This window comes from Ammospiza caudacuta, chromosome 31 (genome assembly GCF_027887145.1).
Source record: "Ammospiza caudacuta isolate bAmmCau1 chromosome 31, bAmmCau1.pri, whole genome shotgun sequence".
Taxonomy (NCBI): domain Eukaryota; kingdom Metazoa; phylum Chordata; class Aves; order Passeriformes; family Passerellidae; genus Ammospiza; species Ammospiza caudacuta.
Window position 1 is genome coordinate 4,642,639 of NC_080623.1, and position 10,283 is coordinate 4,652,921.

General features: G+C 68.9%; 1 protein-coding gene across 2 annotated transcripts; it reads left to right on the forward strand.

The window, feature by feature from the left end:
* Positions 1-2,490: 2,490 nt before the first annotated feature.
* On the forward strand, positions 2,491-9,512 carry PPP1R1A (protein phosphatase 1 regulatory inhibitor subunit 1A). 2 transcript variants are annotated; one of them, XM_058822221.1, is made up of 7 exons: positions 2,491-2,635; positions 6,031-6,091; positions 6,939-6,976; positions 7,076-7,139; positions 7,711-7,860; positions 7,939-8,111; positions 9,126-9,512. In XM_058822221.1, exons 1-6 carry the CDS (start codon positions 2,555-2,557, stop codon positions 8,109-8,111), a joined length of 567 nt encoding a protein of 188 aa, XP_058678204.1. In that variant the 5' UTR covers positions 2,491-2,554; the 3' UTR covers positions 9,126-9,512. The 2 variants fall into 2 exon arrangements, with proteins under 2 accessions (XP_058678204.1, XP_058678203.1); XM_058822220.1 differs by having other exon boundaries at positions 9,151-9,512.
* Positions 9,513-10,283: the final 771 nt, after the last annotated feature.

Sequence of the window (10,283 nt, forward strand, 5' to 3'; positions counted from 1 at the left end):
CCCGGGGAGACCGGGAACATCCCTGGGAGAACGGGAATAACCCCGGGGAGAACAGGAATAACCCCGGGGAGACCGGGAACATCCCTGGGAGAACGGGAATAACCCCGGGGAGAACAGGAATAACCCCGGGGAGGGCGGGAATAACCCTGGGAGAACGGGAATAACCCTGGGAGAACAGGAATAACCATGGGAGAACAGGAATAACCCCGGGGAGACCGGGAATATTTCTGGGAAGGATGGAAAGAGCTCTGGAAGGACAGCAATGCCTCTGGTAAGGATGGAAATATTCCTGGGGAGGATGGGAATAGCCCTGGAAGGATGGACAGATCCCCCAGGACGGACAGACATGTTCCCAGGAAGGACAGACACCACCCTGGACAGATCCCTCCGGCCTCGCCCCTCACCAGCCCCGCTCCGGGCTGGGAGCAGGAGAACGGCCCCGTCCTGTCCCCGCCGTCACATCTCGGACACGGCTGGCCCCAAGAATGTCCCCAAGGGGGTCCCAAGGATGTCCCAAAGGATGTCCCCAATGATATCCCCAGGGATGTCCTCAGGGATGTCCCTGAAGGTGCCCCAAGGATGTCCCAAAGGATGCCTCCAGGGATGTCTCTAAAGGTGTCCCAACGGTGTCCCAAGGGTGTCCCAAAGCTGTCCCCAAGGCTGTCCCCAAGGCTGTCACCCAAGCACGGCCGAGGGACCCGCGGTGCCACCAGGGCGTGGCCATTGGCAGCCTCGGGCGGGGGGGGTCCCGGTTCAGCACAACCCCCCCGGTACCCCCTCACCCCATTCCCGTTCCCTCAGGGGGGCTGAGGGGGGGTTGTGGGGGGTCTCTCCCACCCAAAATTCCCTGCGAGCCCCGGGATGGGGCTGGGGGCGTCACGCCGGACTTTGAGGGGGGGGTTCATTTGCCTCCCCCCTCCCCAAAACCAGCATCACCTTTATCGGACCCCCGGCACCCGGGGGTTGCCCCGGTGCCCCCTCGGGACCCCCGGGGCTGGCGGGGGGGGGCAGAGCGGGGCTCGGGCGGCCCCCCCGGGGCCCCCCCCCGCCTGACCTACTTAGCGGATTCCTGCCGGCGGATCCCGGCAGCCGCCCGGGCTCCGGCTCCATGAATAAGTGATGGGACACGCGCTCAGGGCTGCGCCGGGGGGGGCGCCGGGCCCGAAACGCCCCCGGACCCAACCGCGAACCCCCCCTGCCCCGAAAACCCCGGACCCGAAACACCCCAGCCCCGCAGTCACAACCCCCCCGGCCCCGAACCCCGAACCTCCCCGGCCCCGAAACCCCCCGGCCCCAACAGCCCCGGCCCCGAACTCACAACCCCCCGGCCCAGAAACCCTCCCAGTCCCACACCCGAAACCCCCCGGCCCCGAACGCCCCCGGCCCGGACCCCCCCCGGCCCCATGCCCAGAACCCCCCAGCCCCGAACGCCCCCGGCTCGGAACCCCCCCGGCCCCGAACTCATAACCCCCCAGCCCTGAATTCCCTGGCCCAGAACCTCCCCAGTCCCACAGCCTCGCCCCCCACCCGGCCCCATGCCCCAAACCCCCCCAAAGCCCTGGGAGTGTCACTTGGAGGGGGGGACATGGGGCTGTGGGGACACCCCCTGCTCTCCTCACCAGGAAAGAGGGTTGGGGATGCCCCCAGCCCACCCTGTCCTAAATTGGCCTTTTTGGGGGTTTTGGGGTGTCCAGGCTCTGCTGGGACGGTCCCCAAGCGCTGGCCTTGTCCCCTTGTCCTGGTGCTGGGGGGGGGATCCTGTCCCTGTCCCTGTCCCTGTCCCTGTCCCTGTCCCTGTCCCTGTCCCATTGCTGTCCCTGTCCCTGTCCCATTGCTGTCCCTGTCCCTGTCCCATGTCCCTCCCACGGTCTGTGTGTCTGTCCCAAGGCCTGTTTGTCCGTCCTCATGCCCCCATATCTGTCCCAGTGTCCCTGAGTCTGTCCTTGTGTTTGTTTGTCTGTCCCTGTGTCCCAGGGTCCATCCGTGTGTCTGTCCTCCTGTCCCAGCTCTCTCCCTGTATCCAGTCCTGTGTCCCTGTGTCTGTCCCCGTGTCTCTCTCTAGTCTGTCCCCTCATCTTGGCTCTGTCCGCACGTCTGTCCCTGCAGCCTGGAATCCATCCTTGTGTCTGTTTGTCTGTCCCCGTGTCCCAGGGTCCGTCCATGCGTGCGTCCCTGTGTCCCTCCTCGTGTCCCTGTGTCTGTCTGTCCCTGTGTCTGTCCCAGTGTCCCTGTGTCTGTCCCACTCTCCTGACTCTGTCCGTGTGTCCCTCCTCATGTCCCTCTGTCTCTCCTCATGTCCCCGTGTCTGTCCCCGTGTCCCTGTGCCTGTCCCCGTGTCTGTCCCCGTGTCCCTGTGTCTGTCCCTGTGTCTGTCCCCGTGTCCGTCCCGGTGTCCCAAGCCCCGTCCCCGTGTCCCGTTGTCCATCCCCGCGTCCCGCGCGCGGGGCCCGGGGCGAGGCGTGGCCTCCTCGGGGCGGGGCCGGGGCGGGGCCGGGGCGGGGCCGGGGCGGGGCCGCTCGGAGCCGCCGGAGCCGCCGGAGCCGCCGCGCCCGCGATGGAGCCCAACAGCCCCCGCAAGATCCAGTTCACGGTCCCGCTGCTGGAGCCGCACCTGGACCCGGAGGCGGCCGAGCAGGTGCGGGGACACCGCGGGGACACCGGGGGGACACCGGGGGAACACCGGGGGGACACGGGGGGGCCGCGGGGCCGCGCGGAGCAGCGAGCCGGGGGGGCTCCGGGGGGCTCCGGGGGGCTCCGGGGGGCTCCGGGCGGCTCCGGGGATCACGGCCCGGCCGAGGGTGGCACCGCCAGGCCGGGGGTGACGCGGGGACAGCGGCGACACGAGGGAGCGGCCCCCGGTGCCGGGGCCACCCGCCGCTGTCCCCGCGGGGCCGTGGGGCGGCGGGGGGACGGTGCCAGGGCCATGTGCCCGCTCTGCGCGACGCCACCGGGACCCCCGGGAGCCCCGGGACCCTCCGGGACCCCCCAGGCCCTTCTCCGGTCAGGGCCGGTCCCAGCACGGCCCCGCGCTCGGGGTGACCCCGCGGGGACACGGCCGGGGACCCCCAGCCCCTCCTGCCACCTCCCCGGGGGTCAGCGGGGACCCCTCGGCCCCACATCGCTCACGGCGGCTTGAAGGGGGTGAGGAGAAGAGGGGGGGTCCCTGCCGTGCCCCCCCAGCCGGGGGTCCTGGGGGTGGGGGGCCAGGAGCCCCCCGGTGCCAATGGAGAGGGGGCGATGTCACCGAATGTGCCCATGTGGGGGCACCACGCGGCTCGGGGGCAGCAGCGTGGGGTCCCCAGGATGGACGGGGAGAGTTCGGGGGTCCCCAGGATGGAGGAGCAGAGCTGGGGGTCCCCAGGATGGAGGGGGAGAGTTTGGGGGGTCCCCAGGATGGAGGGGGAGAGTTTGGGGGGTCCCCAGGAGGGAAAGGGAGAGCGGGGAGGGGGCACGAGCCCCCCAGCACCCATCAAGGGGCACCCCCAGCCCCGTCCCCGTCCCCTCGGGCACTGCCCAGCCCCGGGCACCCCCTGCCCTGCCCTGCCTCAGTTTCCCCTCCCGGGGGTCTCACCCGGCGCCTCTCAGGGGTGGGTGGGGGTGACCCCGGCCCCGTGCGGTGGCAGCAGGTGACACCAACGATGTCCCCTCCCTGCTCGTCTTTCTGGGGTGCCCCTCGCAGTGAGGGGGGCTCGCCGTGCCACCCTCTCCGTGTGGCACCGCGGTGTCCCCGTGTCCTGCGGGGTTGTCCCCAAATCCGCCCAGCCCCACCCTCCCCAAGGACCTTGTGCCCCCCGTGTCCCCCCACAGCCGGCAGCCCCTGACCCCCAGCCCAGCCGAGCCCCCCCTGTTTCCCTCTTGTTCTCCCCCCTGTTTCCCCCTCTTCGCCCCCTGTTTGCCCCCCTGTTTGCCCCCCTCTTCGCCCCCTGTTTGCCCCCGTTTCCCCCCTGTTCCCCTCTTGTTTTCCCCCCTGCTTCCCCCCCGTTTTCCCCCCTGTTTGCCCCCATATTTGCCCCCTATTTTCCCCCGTTTGCGCCCTATTTGCCCCTAGTTCCCCCCCTGTTTGCCCCCCATTTCCCCCCTGTTTGCCCCCCTATTTGTCCCCTATTTTCCCCCTTATTTGCCCCCTATTTGCCCCCCTATTTTCCCCCTGTTTCTCCCCTATTTTCCCCCTTATTTGCCCCCTGTTTTCTCCTCTGTTTCCCCCCTTTTTGCCCCCTATTTGCCCCCCTGAGTGCCAGGCCCAGCCCAGGCCTTTGTCCTGCCCCTCTGCCCGTGTCCCCAAGTCCCCCCGAGGCCTCGGGGACCATCCCGGGTGGGTTTTGCCCGGCCGATTCAAGCCGGGCCGGGCCGGGCCCCTCCCGGTACCACCCTGTGCCCGCTCCCGGTGCCCGCTCCCGGTGCCCGGTGCCCTCTCCCGGTATCGGCCCCGTCCCGGCCGCCCCCGGATCCGCCGCGCTCCTTAATCGATGCTGGAGATTGATCTAAAAATAGCGGCGGGAGGGAGCGGGGATGGAGGGATGGGGGATGGAGGAGGAGGAGGAGGAGGAGGAGGAGGGAGGGAAGGAAGGAGCGTGGGGGGGGTAGGACCAGCGCATCCCCGCCCCGGGATCCCCCCGGAATGAGGGCGGGGGGCTCAGCCGGGGGTCCCGGCCCCACCCGGGTCACCTTGAGCAGGTGCCACCGCTGCCCCCTCCCCATCCCCGCCCCGGGGGTCGCACGGGGGGGGCTCGGCCTCGCCCCGCACCCTCGGGAGGCTCCGGAGGGGCTGCGGCGTCCCGGGGGGGGGGGGTCGCGGATTCTCGGGGTCCCTCCCGGAGCTGCGGGGGCTTGGGGGGGGACCCCAAACCCGCCCAGCCCCGTCGCGGGGGGCTGAGGGGACCCCGATCCCGAATTGGGGGGCTCGGGGGGGTCGGCGGCGATTCCCGGTTCCCGTTAATCCCGGTTCACATCCAGCCGCGTTTCCATGGCAACGGGGCCGGCACGGGAGGATGCGCTGGGGCCGGGGGGGGGGGGGCAGGGGCCGGGAGGGGCGGGGGGGGCTCCCGGCCGCTCGCCCGCCTCATTAGCATCTCATCAGCATCTCATTAGGCAGCCCGCCTCATTAGGGAATCCTCGCTGGGAAAGCCGCGTGTGGGAGGCGCTCAGTTACTGGGTCAGCGGGGAAAGGGGGCGCGGGGTCGGCCTGTCCCCATTGTCACCGCCGCCGTCCCCATTGTCACCGCCGCCGTCCCCACTGTCACCGCTGCCGTCCCCATTGTCCCCATTGTCCCCACGGCCCCGCTGTCCCCACCGCGGCCACCAAAGGGCAGCGGCCGTGCGGCCGGAGCGGCTCCGGGTGACCTTGGGCAAGGGCAGGGCCGCACAGGAAGGGCAGGGCCCGCCCGGTGTCCCCGTGTCTGTCCCCGTGTCTGTCCCCGTGTCTGTCCCCACGTCTGTCCCCACGTCTGTCCCCACGTCTGTCCCCACGCGTTTCCCGCCGCCGGGTATAATTAGCTCCGTGATGGAAAAGCCACGTGTGTGTCCGTGTGTCCGTCCAGCTCCTGTCCCCACGGGGCCGCCACCGCCCTGGGCACGGTGACACGGTGGGCACAGGGCCACCACTGCCCTGGGGACAGTGACACGGTGGGCACAGGGCCAGTGGGGCACGTCTGGGGGTCCCAGTTCTATCTCTGGGGGTCCCAGTTCCAGTCTGGTGGTCCCAGTTCCCTGTTCAGGGGTCCCAGTTCCTATCTGGGGGTCCCAGTTCCCTGTTCAGGGGTCCCAGTTTCATGTCTCATGGTCCCAGTTCCTATCTGGGGGTCCCAGTTCCAGTCTGGGGGTCCCAGTTCCAGTCTGGGGGTCCCAGTTCTATCTCTGCGGGTCCCAGTTCCTATCTGGGGGTCCCAGTTCTATCTCTGGGGGTCCCAGTTCCCTGTTCAGGGGTCCCAGTTCCAGTCTGGGGGTCCCAGTTTCATGTCTGATGGTCCCAGTTCCAGTCTGGGGGTCCCAGTTCCTATCTGGGGGTCCCACTTTTCTCTTGTGTCCCCCCAGATCCGGAGGCGCCGCCCGACCCCGGCCAACCTTGTCCTGAGCAGTGACCAATCGTCCCCAGGTGGGTCCCAGCGGTGTCCCCGCGTCCCCCCCGGCCCCAGCCCACCCAGGGACCCCCCAAACTGCTCAGGGACCCCCTTAATGACACTCAGGGACCCCAAATATGCTCAGGACACCCCCCAGCGTGCTCAGGGACCCCCTAATGGCACTCAGGGACCCCCAAAATGACTCAGGGACCCCTTCACCTTCTGAGGGACCCCCCCAAAAATGCTCAGTGACCCCCACATGATGCTCAGCCCCCCCCCGTAAATTCCAGGACCCCCCTCCCTGATATCAGGACCCCCACTCATGGGGGGTGGGGCCCCCAATCCGTGTGACAATGGTGGGGGTGGGGGTGGTGGCACTGTCCCCATGACACCCCCGGGGCACAGAGACCCCCAGAGGGGCCGGGTGGACATTGGGGGGTGCAGGACGGCCCCCCCCCCTCCCCCAGTGACCTCAGGGGGTTCAGGATGGACCCCCCACCCCTCATTGACCTCGGGGGGTTCGGGATGAGCCCCCCCACCCCTCATTGACCTCGGGGGGTGCAGGATGAGCCCCCCCACCCTCATTGACTTCGGGGGGTGCAGGATGAGCCCCCCCACCCTCATTGACCTCGGGGGGTGCAGGATGAGCCCCCCCACACCCAGTGACCTCGGGGGGTGCAGGATGAGCCCCCCCACCCCTCATTGACCTCGGGGGGTGCAGGATGAGCCCCCCCACCCCTCATTGACCTCGGGGGGTTCGGGATGAGCCCCCCCACACCCAGTGACCTCGGGGGGTTCGGGATGGGCCCCCCCACCCCTCATTGACCTCGGGGGGTGCAGGATGAGCCCCCCCACCCCTCATTGACCTCCTGCCCCCCCCAGAGATCGACGAGGACCGGCTGCCCAACCCCCTGCTGAAGGTAGGTGGCGCTGCCCAGGGGGGCTGTGGGGACCCCCAGGGGACCCCCCCCCAAAGTGGGGAGAGCCCCCCTGAGCCTCCCCCGTGTCCCCCACGCCAGTCCGGCCTGGCCATGTCCCCCCGGCAGAGGAAGAAGGTGTCCCGCAGCACCCCCACCATGAAAGGTACAGGGGGACATGGGGGACATGGGGGGACACGGGGGGGTCACAGAGACATGAGAGGGACATGAGTGGGACATGAGGGGACATGAGAGGGACATGGGGGGACATGAGGGGGGGACGCAAGGGGACATGGGAGGACATGAGGGGACACGGGAGGACATAAGGAGACACGAGGGGACACAGGGGGACACAAGTGGACATGAGGGGACATGGGGAGACATGAGTGGACATGGGGTGACACGGGGGTGACAGGAGAGGGACTTGAGGGGACACGGGGGGACACGGGTGGGGACACGAGGGGGGCACGGGGGGGGACACGAGTGGACATGGGGAGACACGGAGGAACACGAGAGGGCCTTGAGGGGACACGGGGGGACCACAGAGGGGTGACAGCCCCCCCAGCACCGTGGTTTATGGGTGGCTGGGTGTCCCCACCCCACACTGGCCTCAGTCCCCGCCACCACGAGGCCCCCACGAGGCCACCACGAGGCCACGCGGGCGGTGTCGCCGGGAGGGTGGGGACGGTCACCAGGGCCCCCCCCGCGCCCCCCCAGCGCCGCTCCCTGCCCGGCAGAGCTGCAGATGATGGTGGAGCATCACCTGTGCAAGCAGGCGCAGGGCGGCGACGACGACGACGAGGTGGCGGCCACCGCCCGCTGTCACCGCGGCGGGGACACCGAGCCAGAGCACCGGCACAGCCCCGGCCCGGCCCCGCCCGGCCACCGTGAGTGGGGGGCACTGGGGGGGGCACTGGGGGGCACTGAGTGGCGCTGAGGTCACCCCTGTGCTGTGGCACCCACAGGGACCCCCGGAGATGGGACCCCCCAAGCGGGGACCCCTCGGGCCGGGACCCCCCAGGCCGGGACCCCCCAAGCGGGGACCCCTCGGGCCGGGACCCCCGGGGCCGTGCGGCGCAGCCGGGCTGAGGACGGGACCCATATAGAGCCTGGGGACAGCGCGGGCAGCGGCCACTAGGTACGGCCTGGGGACACTGGGGACACACTGGGGGCACCGGGGGCATTGGGGACAATGGGGACACTGTGGGTGCTAAGGGCACTGGGGACACTGGGGGTGCTGGAGACAGTGGGGACATTGGGGGCATTGGGGGCACTAGAGGCATTGGGGGGGCTGGGGGCACTGGGGACATTGGGGACACTGGGACACTGGGGGGCACTGGGGACATTGGGGGTGCTGCAGACAGTGGGGACATTGGGGGCACTGGGGACACCGAGGGACATTGGGGGCATTGAGGGCATTGGGGGCATTGGGGACATTGGGGACACTGAGGGACATTGGGGGCATTGGGGACATTGGGGGGCATTGGGGACACTGAGGGCACTGGGGGCATTGGGGGGCATTGGGGGGCACTGGGGACACTGAGGGACATTGGGGGCATTGGGGGCATTGGGGACACTGCGGGCATTGGGGGCATTGGGGGGCATTGGGGGGCATTGGGGACACTGAGAGCACTGGGGGCATTGGGGACATTGGGGGCACTGGGGACACTGAGGGACATTGGGGGCATTGAGGGCATTGGGGGCATTGGGGACATTGGGGGGCATTGGGGAGCATTGGGGACACTGAGAGCACTGGGGGCATTGGGGACATTGGGGCACTGGGGACACCTGGGAACACTAGGGGACATTGGGGACACTGGGCTGGGACATTGGAGGGCACAGGGACATGGTACTGTGGCACTAGGGTGGCACTGGGACACAGAACTGGGACATTGGAGGGCACAGGGATATGGTGTTGGGACACGAGGGTGGCACTGGGACACCAGACTGGGGCAGTGTGACACAAGGCTGGGACACTGGGGTGGCACTGGGACACCTGGGGGGCACTGGGATATGGCACAGGGACACTGGGATGTCACTGAGACATCACTGGGGTGGCACTGGGTTGTCACTGGGATGTCACTGGGGCAGTGCCAGGGTCAAGGTGGCCCTGCTGGCGCAGTGACAGGGGTGTCCCCTCCCCTGTCCCCAGCGCTGTCCCTGTCCCTTGTCCCCAGGTGTGGCCGCCGGACGCCAGCGCAGATTTTTTTTATTCCGTTTTCTAAGATTTTGGGGCCGCCCAGAATTCTTTTGGGATTTTTTTATTTATTTTATTTAATTTTATTTTACTCTGACGGGCAGGTCCCCTCCCCCTGGGGACCTCGGGGCAGATGACACCTGCCACACAGCCCCCCCAACCCGCACTGCCACCCTTGGGTGACACCGGGGACACTGAGTGACACCCTGCGTGCCCCCCCCATCACTGCCACCCCCGGGGGTCCCCAGGGCAGGTGACACTGGGGACACTGAGCAGACCCCCCCCCACAATCACTGCCACCCTCGGGCCCCCCCCGCACCTGTGCACACCTGGAGGGGACACCTGGACACGGGGAGGGGACACGGGAGGGGACACGGGAGGGGACAGGGACACTCGCGTGTGCACGGACACGGGTGGGAGGGGGACAGGGACACGGGGGGGTGCAGGGACCCCCCCCCACAGCCGGAATTAAAGGGATCCTTTCCCCCCCCGCCTCCTGCTTGGGCCGCGCCGGGGGTGGGGGGGGACCCCTTATGAGTGGGGGGGTCCGAACCAATTTTGGGCCTGGGGGGGGTCAAAATCCCTTTGGGTGCTGGGGTGGGGGTCGGGACCCCTATTTTGGGTCCTTGGTGGGGGCTCCAGGACCCCCTTTTGGGGGTTGAGAGGGCTCCAGGACCCCCCCATAGGTGTTGGGGGGACCCCAGACCCTTTTTGGGGTGCTGGGGTGGGGTCAGGACCCCATTTTGGGTTGGGTGGGGGGGATTCCAGGACCCCCTTCTGGATACTGGGGGGACCCCAGACCCAGTTTGGATGCTGGGGTGGGGTCAGGACCCCATTTTGGATACGGGGGGGGGCTCCAGGACCCCCCTTGGGGCCGCCCCCACGCCCAAATTCCGCCCCCTCCCCAAATTCCACCCCCTCATTTTCCCACCCCTCCCCAATGGCCGGAGCGCGGCCGTGGTGGTGGCGACGGCGGCGTTTATTAATTAACTCATTAATTAATAATTAATTGCTCGTTAGCGGCGGCGGAGCGGGGGAGACACATGCGGGGGGGGGGGGGCGGAGCTCTGCCAGCGGTGACCGAGGGGGGGACACGGCGGGGACACGGCGGGG

Excerpts from the sequence above, each read along its gene's own strand:
- PPP1R1A (XM_058822221.1), top strand. The coding sequence starts at position 2,555 with ATGGAGCCCAACAGCCCCCGCAAGATCCAGTTCACGGTCCCGCTGCTG. Across the intron at positions 2,636-6,030 it reads ACCCGGAGGCGGCCGAGCAG|ATCCGGAGGCGCCGCCCGAC; the intron begins GTGCGGGGACAC and ends GTGTCCCCCCAG. Across the intron at positions 7,140-7,710 it reads CAGCACCCCCACCATGAAAG|AGCTGCAGATGATGGTGGAG; the intron begins GTACAGGGGGAC and ends CCTGCCCGGCAG.